We start from the raw sequence: 15,698 nt of genomic DNA, 5'->3' as shown, positions 1-15,698 counted from the left end.
TAAATATAACAAGCAGTGGGCAGTAAGTAGTTAATGTAGTTAAATATAACTAGTAGTAGGCAGGAAGTAGTTAATGTAGTTAAATATAACAAGTAGTAGGCAGTAAGTAGTTAATGTAGTTAAATATAACACGCAGTGGGCAGTAAATAGTTAATATAGTTAAATATAACTAGTAGTAGGCAGTAAGTAGTTAATGTAGTTAAATATAACTAGTAGTAGGCAGTAAGTAGTTAATGTAGTTAAATATAACAAGCAGTTGGCAGTAAGTAGTTAATGTAGTTAAATATAACAAGCAGTGGGCAGTAAGTAGTTAATGTAGTTAAATATAACTAGTAGTAGGCAGTAAGTAGTTAATATAGTTAAATATAACACGCAGTGGGCAGTAAATAGTTAATGTAGTTAAATATAACTAGTAGTAGGCAGGAAGTAGTTAATGTAGTTAAATATAACTAGTAGTAGGCAGGAAGTAGTTAATGTTGTTAAATATAACAAGTAGTAGGCAGTAAGTAGTGAATGTAGTTAAATATAACAAGCAGTAGGCAGTAAGTAGTTAATGTAGTTAAATATAACACGCAGTGGGCAGTAAGTAGTTAATATAGTTAAATATAACTAGTAGTAGGCAGTAAGTAGTTAATGTAGTTAAATATAACAAGCAGTGGGCAGTTAATAGTTAATGTAGTTAAATATAACTAGTAGTAGGCAGTAAGTAGTTAATGTAGTTAAATATAACAAGCAGTGCAGTAAGTAGTTAATGTAGTTAAATATAACTAGTAGTAGGCAGTAAGTAGTTAATATAGTTAAATATAACACGCAGTGGGCAGTAAATTGTTAATATAGTTAAATATAACAAGCAGTGGGCAGTAAGTAGTTAATGTAGTTAAATATAACTAGTAGTGGGCAGTAAGTAGTTAATGTAGTTAAATATAACTAGTAGTAGGCAGTAAGTAGTTAATGTAGTTAAATATAACAAGCAGTAGGCAGTAAGTAGTTAATGTAGTTAAATATAACACGCAGTGGGCAGTAAATAGTTAATATAGTTAAATATAACTAGTAGTAAGCAGTAAGTAGTTAATGTAGTTAAATATAACTAGTAGTAGGCAGTAAGTAGTTAATGTAGTTAAATATAACAAGCAGTTGGCAGTAAGTAGTTAATGTAGTTAAATATAACAAGCAGTTGGCAGTAAGTAGTTAATGTAGTTAAATATAACAAGCAGTGGGCAGTAAATAGTTAATGTAGTTAAATATAACAAGCAGTGGGCAGTAAATAGTTAATATAGCAAAATATAACTAGTAGTAGGCAGTAAGTAGTTAATGTAGTTAAATATAACAAGCAGTTGGCAGTAAGTAGTTAATGTAGTTAAATATAACAAGCAGTGGGCAGTAAATAGTTAATATAGTTAAATATAACTAGTAGTAGGCAGTAAGTAGTTAATGTAGTTAAATATAACACGCAGTGGGCAGTAAGTAGTTAATATAGTTAAATATAACTAGTAGTAGGCAGTAAGTAGTTAATGTAGTTAAATATAACTAGTAGTAGGCAGTCAGTAGTTAATGTAGTTAAATATAACACGCAGTGGGCAGTAAGTAGTTAATATAGTTAAATATAACTAGTAGTAGGCAGTAAGTAGTTAATATAGTTAAATATAACACGCAGTTGGCAGTAAATAGTTAATGTAGTTAAATATAACTAGTAGTAGGCAGTAAATAGTTAATATAGTTAAATATAACTAGTAGTAGGCAGTAAGTAGTTAATGTAGTTAAATATAACTAGTAGTAGGCAGTAAGTAGTTAATGTAGTTAAATATAACTAGTAGTAGGCAGTAAGTAGTGAATGTAGTTAAAACCTGGCACTTCCTTAAATGATCCTGGCTGTTAATGGTACGTTAAACAAAAACAAAACAAATAATGTAGTTAAATATAACAAGCAGTTGGCAGTAAGTAGTGAATAGAGTTAAATAAAACAGGAAGTCGGCATTAAGCATTAAGCAGGCACTATCGCCTATTGAAATCCATATTGTTGTCATTCGCAATTGAAGGATAGATAAATTATGATTCAAACACTTCCTGCGTTTTCTATCGTTCAATATATATATATATATATATAAATATATACCCTAACACACACAGCAGTATCAATACAAAATGGCCGCCAAATATGTGATATGATTCGTTACCGTAAACAGACGAAAGTTTCGTAAAAATCCTACTTATTTCCATTTATTTTCTGAATATATTTTCTATTTTATAAAAGCAAATACTGTATTATCCTTACTTACTACACGTGCATAAATGTACACTTGATAGCAGTTTTGGAAGTAACACAAAACGAGACCGTTACAACTGTATGTTGAACAGTATATCCCAGATCTCGCCATCAAGCAAATCGCCAGTAGAATACGAATGGTTTGCGCTAATCTGAAATATCTGAAAAACATTTCACTCATATCGCGCCATGTTGAATAGAGTTTGCCCATGTAAGATAGCTATGTTAGATAAATCTATCTTACATATATATAGCATTTCACCCGCGCGGAGTAATCTGCGTTCAAGGGGGACAACTCTTACAACGTCGTGCGCTTGTATATATATCATATCAGCTATAAACCAATAGGGATACACGGTTAAACGATTAGACATTTCATCAGAGCGAAAATATAACTCTGTTACTGTACAGTAGACTAAGCCTACAGGCTTGTTGTAACAGTTACGGTACAGTACAGACTGGCCTACCCTATAAGTTTGTCATTTGCCATTAAAAACATGCAAACACACACAATCACCTGGCAATGATAGGAAGTTGAATAAAAGCCATAAATAAAAAAAGGTTATAAAGAGCAAATGTCAAACATCACAACCGATGAAATGGTTCCGTTTGCGTTAGCACAGGGGCCTGGAATTTGTTCACTCTAGGCCTACAAAGTAACCTGTGTATTCGGAATATTCAGTAAAAATGACACCCCTCGATATTCATATAAAGAAATATTTATTCTAATTGTAACACAGAGTCTACTCTATATTTGTGTAGAGTAACCAGGGAAACTAACTGTCATTCTAGCCTTTCAAATATATGACCATCGTTATCGACGGACCTACCTTCGTCATTCTATCAAGAAAACTTGTTACATACATATAATCCTATGTCAAAGAAAGGATCGAATACTCGTATCAAGTCACTGTTCGCTGGTTCTCACACGAAGTTGCCAAAATCACAGTGAATTTAGAATTACCACCCTCGAAAGATCGCCGCGTCATGGCGATCGAGATCGACATCACTCTCAATAGCCTTGAACTATGAATGGAATTGCAATGACAGTCGTGACGTCACATAGTGACGTAGTATTTTATAAAAAAAATGTGACTTGGCAATACAAAGTACAGTTTGTTCCGTTAAACGATCAAATATGTCGAGGTGCAAATCAAATCATAAGTAAAATTGGAAAACTCATTTCAGCGTTTGATTTTTCAAAGTATTGTTGATAGAACTTCTTTTTCTCGGATGTTGACAATTTGATCACGGTCACGTCAAAAGTCGGTCAAGTTACGGCAATTTTTATCGGCGAAAAGTTCATTCGTTCATCACTTAACCACAAAAGGAATGAAATCTGTGTGCAAATTAGTTTGCCAAAATTGGGTATGATCTTTCAGAATATCATAACAATTTTTGGTAAAACGCCAAATAAAATATTAAAAAATTGAAGAAAATGGATAGCTGCGGGACACTTTCGCCAGAAATTTGGTAGTGGTATGAGAGAAAAAGACTCTTTCATTATGTGTGTATGTAGGATAGGGATATTCCAACCTCGGCAAGCCTCGGGTTTCACCACATTTTGTGACCCCTCGGGTGGAATATCCCTATCCATCCTACATACATACATATGAAAGTCTTATAGTCCTTCTTTTGTGACGTTATAATGCATGTGACGTAAGGGAGTGTTTGACGTCAGAATAAAACGATGAGATCATCTAACTAATTACAGTTGATTTAATACTTTATTAAATGTTCGTACACAATATAGCTATGATGATTACATTGGGTAATAGGTGTTATGACAATGATAATATGGTGGAAATGCAATATTATATTCAGTTCATTAATTTATATCGATATTTTTACACTGTCTCAACTTCGCTAACCGGAAGTCACTAAAGGGGAGGTTAACTACGCTAACCGGAAGTCATCAAAGGGAGGCGGTGGGCCCCTTAAACTCTTTGCCGTGTCCCGTATATCAGCTTCCGTCGTCATGTCGAGGAAGCCGACTTTGGTGTACAGCTGACCACAAGAGGTGTCAACAGTTCGAATGAAATCCATGTCAACGCTTAATCGCCAAGCTGACGCTGTGTCGTCAGAACTTTTACGATTTTCTGTCTGTCCCGTCAGTTTAGATATTTTATCAGAAACTTTATCAGTGAAAGACATGCCGGCAAAATTGTACATCTTTCTGGTGAGTTCGAAGGGTCTTTTTACAATGTCCTCGTAGTAAACACGCATCAGACGGTCAGGGAACTTCCGGTTAAAATCTTCAGCTTTTACGACATCATCGTAAACCCTATTACAGTACGTCGTGACGTTTGATCTCAAATATTTCTGTTTTACGTTACCAGCTTTCATTTGCGACAACATCGTCGGTCTAGGATCTCTCAATAAATGGATGATTTTCAAATTTGGTATTTTTTCCATGAGCTCTTCGAAAGAGTACAGAGGCATGCGAATAATTTTTGCGACGAAGGATGAGTACTTGGAACATTCTTTAGATAACTCCGTAGCACATCTGTACGCCCTCTTCGTGTCCGTAATAGTTCTTTGTCTGTCATTACACGATGTAAATACACTAGCTTTGGTACTGTAGCTGAAAAATCCGTCCTCAAAGTACGGAAAAGGAAGTCTGGAAAACTGACACGTGACCATGTCTCTAACAGTTGGGACAGCGACATCCAGGAAATTGTTGAAAGTTCTGGAAAAAATACAAGTAAAAGTACTTTTAAGACAAATGGTGATTGATGAAATAATTTTAAAAACATTTTGTGTTGCGATTGTTCCTCTATTTTATCTATTACATTTTTGAAAAATGATTAGATAAAATAGTTTTAAATGTTTCCTATGCCATTACATAAACATTAATGACAGAAAAAATAACTATTTTTGCACGAGTTAAGATTTCGGTATTTTAGTCAATACTCTACTGTTTAAATTTGTATGGTTTTTAACTGAATAAGATTATTTTAGCAAGGAAGTTGTGAAACGGGCTATATTTTTCTATTGATAATGTTTCCATTGTATCGATTTTACACTATCATAGGTTTTTTTATAATAGTCACAACAAAAAACAAATAAAATTTATATCAAAAGTCGTATGTGTTTAATCCCCCACGCCCTCTCACATGTTGATTCAGTTTCATTATTTAGGGGACAGTACGTTGTTTTTCGTGGCTATACTGGCGATTAGAACATGAAATTTGGTTTGAACTCGAGACCGATAGGTTACCACTAAAATATGTACGTACAGTATCCTTTTAACCCTAACACTCCTAAGTAACTATTATAGTAGAGGTACATATTTTAGTTTTATATTTTCGCATTTTTGCCGTGGAAACAATTAGCGAAAGTATTTGAGCGCTAATTTCAACCTCCAATATCGATCTTGTTTCCATAATAACGAATGCACAATTCAGCACTATGCTTTACTTTACAATAATTGATGACGCGCTAAAATTTTAGTTCCCAAAAAATTAGTAAATTTTCAGTATTATAATATGCTTAATATTATATACAGTATCATAATACTTTCCCGTCCGATTACACAATACAAGATACCAAATATAAATCGGGGAATGGAAGCCTTTGTTCAGTTGGTATCGTATGACATAATCACTTACTGTGACGGGCGGTTTAGGTATGTAATCACTAACTGTAACGGGCGGTCTAGGTATGTAATCACTTACTGTGACGGGCGGTCTAGGTATGTAATCACTTACTGTGACAGGCGGTCAAGGTATGTAATCACTTACTGAGACGGGCGGTCAAGGTATGTAATCACTTACTGTGACGGGCGGTCAAGGTATGTAATCACTTACTGTGACGGGCGGTCTAGGTATGTAATCACTTACTGTGACGGGCGGTCAAGGTATGTAATCACTTACTGTGACGGGCGGTCAAGGTATGTAATCACTAACTGTAACGGGCGGTCTAGGTATGTAATCACTTACTGTGACGGGCGGTCTAGGTATGTAATCACTTACTGAGACGGGCGGTCAAGGTATGTAATCACTTACTGTGACGGGCGGTCTAGGTATGTAATCACTTACTGTGACGGGCGGTCAAGGTATGTAATCACTTACTGTGACGGGCGGTCTAGGTATGTAATCACTTACTGTGACGGGCGGTCAAGGTATGTAATCACTTACTGAGACGGGCGGTCAAGGTATGTAATCACTTACTGTGACGGGCGGTCAAGGTATGTAATCACTTACTGTGACGGGCGGTCTAGGTATGTAATCACTTACTGTGACGGGCGGTCAAGGTATGTAATCACTTACTGAGACGGGCGGTCAAGGTATGTAATCACTTACTGTGACGGGCGGTCAAGGTATGTAATCACTTACTGTGACGGGCGGTCTAGGTATGTAATCACTTACTGTGACGGGCGGTCTAGGTATGTAATCACTTACTGTGACGGGCGGTCAAGGTATGTAATCACTTACTGTGACGGGCGGTCTAGGTATGTAATCACTTACTCTGACGGGCGGTCAAGGTATCTAATCACTTACTGTGACGGGCGGTCTAGGTATGTAATCGCTTACTGTGACGGGCGATCAAGGTATGTAATCACTTACTGTGACGGGCGATCAAGGTATCGTATCACTTACTGTGACAGTCGGTATAGGTGTCTAATCACTTACTGTAGCAGGCGGTATAGGTATGTAATCACTGATTGTGACGGGCGGCCAAGGTATCTAATCACTTACTTTGAAGGGCTATCTAGGTATCTAATTGGCGCCAAACGTCTGATTGTGAACTGTAAGGCGTGTACTGGTTCGTATGTGTAGAAGGTTTCGGCCCCAGCTTTCAGAAGATCGCCGACAAAGGAAGACCCACTGCGCATGTACGTGTGAAGGATGATGGGAGTAGGACCTGCAAAGTAATTTTCGGTGTTTAAATATCCCGAGCATGAATAATTGCTGAGGTGTGCAATTTAAAGATAATGAAAAACAATATGTTTGATGTTTTATCAAAGGCGCAATTAATCGTAAATGCAAAGTCGTCTCGCGAGATCAAGACGATCTCAACTTTTCCGTGTGGCTCAACCTGCTCATGTTACCCTGATTTTTACGAGGAAGTTTATAACAAATATGGAAAAAGTCTCAAGGCAAACCTTATCCGTCGCCCCCTGAAATCAACAAAAGCCTATTTCAATCCTTATTTTCAATAAAATCGTTTGTCAATTGCGATGCCTGAAGTATACACTTCAATTTTGAGAGTGGGACGACTGGTTGGCCAGTTGTCAGTATAATGTGACAGGGTGGGGTGTCCTGCTGGGTGTCTTCGGCAGTATGCTTCAGTGAGGTAGCACTATATATCGGCAAAAGTTCCGGCCTATCACAATGAGACTTAACACGTACATACCGTAGCCTCCCAAAACACACATACGCACTCACCACACGCATGCATATCGCAAACACGGGAGACCGTCCTGAAATGACCTTATATGTTGATAGGACGTTAAACAAATTAAACCAAACCAAACCATAAGATTAAGTTCCTAAATTTAGAACTCCTGCAAAATTATGGCGAAATACCGCTACACCGAGAGTGTGAAAACAACAAGGAATTCAAAATCGAAATCGATGCAACTTGTGCAAAATGTGAATAAAATATATAGAATTTGCACAGGAGCATTAAAAAAGAACAAGGAGTATCAGACCATGTACTGCGGAAGCGAAACCGTCTTCTGCTTCCAACATAGAAACAAATAAAGACTCAGACAACGGTAGAATCACCATATACATAGGTAAATGAAACAAAACATACAGTGTTTAGCGTCTTTTAATCAAAGAGAAGAAAGTGAAATCTTTAGAATCATGAGTGGAATTTAGCATCTTTCTATGAATACCTGTAGTAGCTAGTGTTGGTTGATCCAGCGGGAGATTTTCTTTAACTTCTCCCTGCTGTGCTGGTGATACGATAGGCTTGACTTTCACCGCCTGACTACCATCGAGGTCATCTTCATTGAGTTCTTTCAGTGGATCCGTTTTGTCGCTCAGATCGGTATTGCTGTACTCGTCTATTAGATTAAATTTGTTACGTAAAGTATCCAGTTCCTCTGTAAATAAATCACATGTGTTTCATTGCAAAGGGAATCACATACCATAATACACAATCATAATATGATAGGATTATTTCATGTTCCATCAAACGATGCATTAAATTATAAACTCATATCTTAAGGACAGTGTCGAGGTGGCTTTTTATATCATATTCATAGTACATGTAACACATAGTAACACAAATCACGAAGGAAGACAATTTTAAGACTCGTATCCTGGCCGGGCTTCGAACTCGCGATCTACGGCACCTGATCGCCTAGCCAGAAATACCCGCAGCTTATACCACTGCGCCACTACCACATTCTTAAAAAATGTTAAAATGGAAATAATTAAATCATGAAAATTAAGTATCGTCGTTGGCCTTTCTTAACCTGGTCGTTCGCCATATTATCTCCATCGGCGGTTTATAATTGATAATAAATATCTCTAAAAAGCTCAATCGCATTCTTCATCTGATACTAGTCAGGTTATCATCTATTTTGAAAATATTTTAAATATAAGAATGTGTCTCATTTATTCTTAAATATATCTCAAATAATTTATGAGATATCAAAAAAACAGATGATCTGATCCCACGAAGATTGTACGGTAATTTCTAGTAGACACGGATTTTTATATATTTCAGATTGTTACATGTAGATTTATTATTATATAAATTAGTTTAATTTTCATACATAATTATCATAACTTCTTTATTTTTATTACATATATCCCTAAAGCATTTAAATATATCTCTGAAATATTGGGACGATTCCTCAGTCGGTTCGAGCGTTGGTTTAGGTAACATCAGGTGAACACCCGGGGTGCTTGGTTCGACACTCGTCTCAGTATATGTTTATCAGGAAGCTGAGAAACCTACCGGGAATGATTTATTCATTCAATGCTTTAGATAATTCAGTAATCCAAAGTTTTGTATAATTCAGTAATCCAAAATTTGTATAATTCAGTAATCCAAAGTTTTGTATAACTCAGTAATTGAAAGTTTGTATAATTCAGTCATCCAAAGTTTTGTATAATTTAGTCACCCAAAGTTTGTATAATTCAGTCATCCAAAGTTTTGTATAATTCAGTCATCCAAAGTTTTGTATAATTTAGTCACCCAAATTTGTATAATTCAGTAATTGAAAGTTTTGTATAACTCAGTAATTGAAAGTTTTGTATAATTTAGTCACCCAAAGTTTGTATAATTCAGTCATCCAAAGTTTTGTATAATTTAGTCACCCAAATTTGTATAATTCAGTAATTGAAAGTTTTGTATAACTCAGTAATTGAAAGTTTTGTATAATTTAGTCACCCAAAGTTTGTATAATTCAGTCATCCAAAGTTTTGTATAATTTAGTCACCCAAAGTTTGTATAATTCAGCCATCCAAAGTTTTGTATAATTTAGTCACCCAAAGTTTTGTATAATTTAGTCATCCAAAGTTTTGTATAATTCAGTAATCCAAAGTTTTGTATAATTCAGTAATCCAAAGTTTTGTATAACTCAGTAATTGAAAGTTTGTATAATTCAGTCATCCAAAGTTTTGTATAATTTAGTCACCCAAAGTTTGTATAATTCAGTCATCCAAAGTTTTGTATAATTCAGTCATCCAAAGTTTTGTATAATTCAGTCACCCAAATTTGTATAATTCAGTAATTGAAAGTTTTGTATAACTCAGTAATTGAAAGTTTTGTATAATTTAGTCACCCAAAGTTTGTATAATTCAGTCATCCAAAGTTTTGTATAATTTAGTCACCCAAATTTGTATAATTCAGTAATTGAAAGTTTTGTATAACTCAGTAATTGAAAGTTTTGTATAATTTAGTCACCCAAAGTTTGTATAATTCAGTCATCCAAAGTTTTGTATAATTTAGTCACCCAAAGTTTGTATAATTCAGCCATCCAAAGTTTTGTATAATTTAGTCACCCAAAGTTTTGTATAATTTAGTCATCCAAAGTTTTGTATAATTTAGTCATCCAAAGTTTTGTATAATTTAGTCACCCAAAGTTTGTATAATTCAGTCATCCAAAGTTTGTATAATTCAGTCATCCAAAGTTTTGTATAATGCAGACTCTATGGTATAAGTCAGAGAGTATTATACATCGTTAAGTATACATCAGTACCTGTTCGTTACTGGACTCCATCACTTACCTTGCTTGACACTTCTGAATATGTAGGTAAATAGGAGGACGTTGACTATTGTCAGGGATAGCAGAATTGTGTTTCCCCTCATTATCATTCTGATTTCGTAAGAAAATCTTATTCAGAGTAGACGCAATCCGCTAATTTGAGCAGAGTTCACCGGTGAATATGACAATATAAATAAACTGTATCTGCAGTATAACACATTAATTTCCATCCGGTCCGGCCATGCCGGAAAATAGATTCATAGGAAGTCAATTTCTTATTTTGACGTCAGAAAGATTCCTGGTAATCCAGTAAACAGATGCTTCACAAAAAAATTATATTGAACTTATCTCAGCACATTGAACGTAACGGGTTCATCACCACAAGCTGATACCAAAAGTGAAATACAATTACGTTTGATCTCGAAACAAATTGTGAATGTGTGCACACAGAGGTGTCGTATGTTATTTCTAAAAGTGTGGTGTCCGTGCGATTTTCGACGAAAGTATAATTACATAAGAATGAAACCTCCGTTTATATACCTACATATCATAATCATTCAATGTATGTAGATAAGTACTGCGATATATGAATCTTGAATGCTATTTCTATTTTGTAGTGATAAAAGGGAATCTTAATTTCCATATCAAATCCAATTACAGGTTGAAATCAATATCAGATGTTTATTACTTTGTATGACTATTCCACGCGGCATGGAGCGATATAGATAAAGTCGAGAAACCGACAAACGAGACCTATCGCAATCTTGATGGCCATCACACCATGCTAATTGGATTTAATTTAGTGGTCAGTTATACAAAAGTGGACATCCGTTACGTTGTGTTCAACCCCTCCGGCCAGTTTTAATATACACTGTACGCATGCAATGGTCAACACAAAAATATTGCCACGAGCTAGAGAAACCGTCCACGTGGTTTGGTGGTCACACTTCAACGTCCATAATAACTAAATTGTCTTACTTTGTATCTAAATTTGGACACGTAATGTCCATTGTCTAGGACAGTGAGGACATGACCATCCAAAGACGACAACAATGTATAAAATTTGCAGTGTTTTTGAATTTGTGAAAGTTACCAAAAAGAAATAGTACGCCCCCAATTGAACACAGTTACAAATTGATCATTATCATATCTCTGTCGAAGATAAAAAGTAGTTGGTCGTTATTAGGAACCAAATTGTTTGATTTTACAATGCAAAATTATTATAGTTGGACAAACTCTTCATGAGTAAATCATGCCAAGATGATTATAGAAATTAAGATCCTCTGATATTTATTATATTTCTGTTAAGGAATCATTGGTCAATAATTCAGATCACCGAGCAATAGCCATAGTTGCGTAATATACGTCGACTTTAAAATACAATTCATTACAGCTGGAAAAATTGCAGATAATCTTAGAACAATCTAATTAAAATCTAGATGGTCATTATCACTACGTTACATGAACATCTAACAACATCCCATAAGGGGTCACGTTCTGATGACCTCTGAAATGTGTGTATTTAACTTTCAGGGCGAATTGGCATTTTGTCGATGTCATCATGCATCTGAAGTAAACCATTTCGGCACAGTATATAGCTATATGCTTTATGGGACGAAATGACTTGAAACAAATTGACAGATTATACAAGCTATGCACTCTAAGTCATGCTAATTCGGACATATAAAATTCACTTCCAAGATTCTGGAAGTAGTCATTTGATTGGCTAATCCAAAAGGTCATCCTGTCGTGACCCCTTATGGGATGTTGTTAGATGTTCATGTAACGTAGTGATAATGACCATCTAGATTTTAATTAGATTGATCTTAGAACGTCGGTCTGTGTAACCCCAGGTCAAGATCCGAGGTGTGTGGTTCGACGCGTCCTTCTGATGCAACAGAAACTTTTCTTGTTGAACTGCATTAAGAATAAAATTGTACTATTTGTACTGAATGCACTTTTTTGTGAATTAAAGACACTAAATGTTAAAAAAATAGAAAAACAATAATAACAGGAAATGATTCAATTTTGAGCATTAAATAATATAAATCATGTAAGCTTTCCTTCGGTATTATGCTTGTATAATAATGCATTGTATTTTAACTTTATCCTACTAAATTCAATCGTAGTGAAATACAATGTACTATTATAGTTTTGAGTATATTTCATGTATAGATTTCATAATGACTGTGTAATACATATATGTCGTTTGAACTGTCATTATGATAATAGATTGAATACAGCAAAAGTTATGTTTACCTACGAGTTTTTTTCAGATAATGTCGATGAAAATAAATTAATTCAAAATTACTCAAATAACTCACAACTTTGATGAGATCAGTAGGCCTATAGGTTGATCAAGAATGGAAATGGTACAGACAAGATTGACGTGGCCGAGTGGTCAGGATGGTGGACTAGAAATTGGGTTCGAATCTTGTCGGCGAGGTGTTGTCTTTTTCATATTTCAGTTTCTTTCAAAATGTTAAAATAAGTGTATCTATATAATTGTATATATTTCTCTCGGTACAACTACGACAGGAAATTCAAATCTATATCTTCGGATCACCAACACATAGTGTATATGATACATTGTGCTAATAAATAGATATATAACATAGTACACGAAGGAAGACAACTTTTTGACTCGTGCCCTGACCCGGCCTCGAACTCACGATCTACGGCATCCAATCGCCTAGCCATAAATACCATATACATCATGTAATTGTATATATATATGACGGTTTAGTCCAATATAGGTACTGAATCCTAATAAATAGATTTGTTTGTTTGTTTGTTTGTTTATGTTTTACGGCCCATCGACAACTAGGGTCATTTAGGGCCAAACAATATACTATCATGTTTTATTTTTAAAGTTAAAATCAGATAAAATTTGTCATTTTTAAAAGCATCCGTATTGTATATTTAGATCATTATGATAAAAAAGTTGCTAATAAATAGATGTTCACGTGATGCGTATTACTAGAAATAGACAGTACAGACAAGTAAATTGTCGGATTTTCGAGTCAATCTGCCCCTTTACCAGTTTAGTAGATTAAAAACAACGAACACTATCGGTATGTTTGTGTCAATGGCCCACTCGCTCCACCGATACACTTAATCAGCCTGATTTTCTATTGTTTTACGGGGAAATGGAAACTTCGATACAATAAGAGACTATAAGACTCTTTCATATGTGTATATGTAGGATAGGGATATTCCACCCGGGGGGTCACGAAATGTGGTGAAACCCGAGGCTTGCCGAGGGTTTTACCACATTTTGTGATCCCGAGGGTGGAATATTCCTATCCTACATACACACATAATGAAAGAGTCTTTTTCTCTCATATCATTACCGAATTTCTGGCGAAAGTGTACATCAGCCATCCATTTTCTTCATTTTCTAAATTTCTTTATTTGACGTTTTTACTAAATATACTTGTGATATTCTGAAAGATCATACCCTATTTTGGCAAACTATGTTATTCTGAAAGATCATACCCTATTTTGGCAAACTATGTTTGCACACAAATTTCATTCATTTTGTGGTTAAGTGATGAACGAATGAACAATTCGCCGATAAAAATTACCGTAACTTGACCGACTTTTACGTGGCCGTGATCAAATTGTCAACATCCGAGAAAAGAAGTTCTATCAACAATACTGAAAGCCAACGCTGAAATGAGTTTTCCAACTTTACATATACACTGTAATTTGATTTGCACCTCGACATATTTAATCATTTCACAGAACACACTGTACTTTTAAATGTCAGGTCAATTTTTTTTTATAAAATACTACGTCACTGCATGACGTCACGACTGTCATTGGAATTCCATTCATAGTTCAAGGATATTGAGAGTGATGTCGATCTCGATCGCCATGACGCGGCGATGTTTCGTGGCTGGTATTTTAAATTCACTGTGATTTTGGCAACTTCGTGTGTGAACCAGCGAACAGTGACTCTATACGAGTATTCGATCTTTTCTGTGACATAGGATTTTATCCTGCAACTGCCACCGCATTGTCGGAATACACCCACCGTATATATTTTTGCTGTATACGGCAGTGACGGAAAACAGCTGTATTGTGGAATCTTAGCACGTGCGTCAGTTCGACTGACCTACTTCAAAGTGAAACTGCGTTTAAAAGGCGAACATATTTCTGTCATTTTTGACACCGTTTCACTTCAAAATGATAATTTTTGATGATTATTTTTATGACTGTTGCAGGATAAATAGAATACATGGTCAGTGTCTTAAAATATAAGCTGTATTTTGGCTCGGGACAGAAAGACAAAAGTGGCTCGCCAAGGCTCGCCACTTTTGTCTTTCTTTACCCTCGCCGAAATACAGCTTATATTTTAAGACACTGACCATGTATTCTCTATATATGTGTTTTACCGGTTGTCTTGATGGAATGACGAAGGTAGGTCAGTCGATAGGCTAACGATGATCATATTGAAAGGCTAGGATGACAGTTAGTTTTCATGGTTACTCTACACAAATATAGACTCTGAGTTACAATTAAAATAAATATTTTTATATGAACATCGAGGGGTGTCATTTTTACCGAATGTTCGTTCATTTAAGAGCCAAATTCTCAACTTCCAAATACACAGGTTACTGAGTAGGCCTAACAGTTACTGACAGTACAGTAGAGTAAACAAATTCCAGGGCCCCTTGCTGACGCAAACGGAACCATTTCATAGGTTGTGACGTTTGACATTTTCTTTTTTAATGTATGGCTTTTATTTTACTTCCTGTCATTGCCAGGTGATTCTGTGTGTTTACATTTTTTTAATGACAAATGACAAATCTGTCGGGTAGGCAAGTCTGTACTGTAGTACAGTAACTGTTACAACAGGCTGAAATGTCTAATCGCTTAACCGTGTAGCCCTATTGATTTACTGCTGATATGATATATATTTATCTAAGAATGTATGTATTTTTACAGGTAAGTCCAACGTTTCAAAACCGACACCGACGATAAGGACTGTCGGATGTGAACACAAGCAGACGACGTTGTGAGAGTTGTCCCCCTTGAACGCAGATTAATCCGCGCGCGTGAAATGGTACATGTATGTAGGATTGATTTATCTTACATAGCTATCTTACATGGGCAAACTCTATCCAACATGGCGAGATATGAGAGAAAATATGAGTCTTAGTCATTTACCTGGAAGTATGTTAAGGGTTACGCTGACGAATATCTGAAAATCATTCGTCCCGTCTTATTTAAATAGTAGTTAATATGTTGATATGATAC

At 35.4% G+C, this 15,698-nt stretch overlaps 1 protein-coding gene across 1 annotated transcript; it reads right to left on the bottom strand.

Annotated features, from left to right (window-relative positions):
• Positions 1-3,964: 3,964 nt before the first annotated feature.
• LOC117341352 (carbohydrate sulfotransferase 1-like) lies at positions 3,965-11,041 on the bottom strand. The gene is made up of 4 exons (XM_033903208.1): positions 10,456-11,041; positions 8,109-8,318; positions 6,964-7,129; positions 3,965-4,952 (listed from the first exon to the last, which is right to left on the bottom strand). The coding sequence occupies exons 1-4, from the start codon at positions 10,541-10,543 to the stop codon at positions 4,160-4,162; spliced, it is 1,257 nt and encodes a 418-aa protein (XP_033759099.1). The 5' UTR covers positions 10,544-11,041; the 3' UTR covers positions 3,965-4,159.
• Between the last annotated feature and the right edge of the window lie 4,657 nt (positions 11,042-15,698).

Source organism: Pecten maximus, chromosome 13 (assembly GCF_902652985.1).
Source record: "Pecten maximus chromosome 13, xPecMax1.1, whole genome shotgun sequence".
NCBI classification, from domain to species: domain Eukaryota; kingdom Metazoa; phylum Mollusca; class Bivalvia; order Pectinida; family Pectinidae; genus Pecten; species Pecten maximus.
Note: the sequence above shows the minus strand (reverse complement) of the source record. Positions and strands in the feature narration are given on the sequence as shown.

What these genes read in the sequence shown, in the direction of transcription:
- LOC117341352 (XM_033903208.1), bottom strand. Translation starts at nt 10,543, where the DNA reads ATGATAATGAGGGGAAACACAATTCTGCTATCCCTGACAATAGTCAAC. An exon ending in ACCAACACTAGCTACTACAG is followed by an intron (nt 7,130 to 8,108) that starts GTATTCATAGAA and finishes ATTACTTTGCAG; the next exon opens with GTCCTACTCCCATCATCCTT. An exon ending in TACCTAGATAGCCCTTCAAA is followed by an intron (nt 4,953 to 6,963) that starts GTAAGTGATTAG and finishes TATTTTTTCCAG; the next exon opens with AACTTTCAACAATTTCCTGG.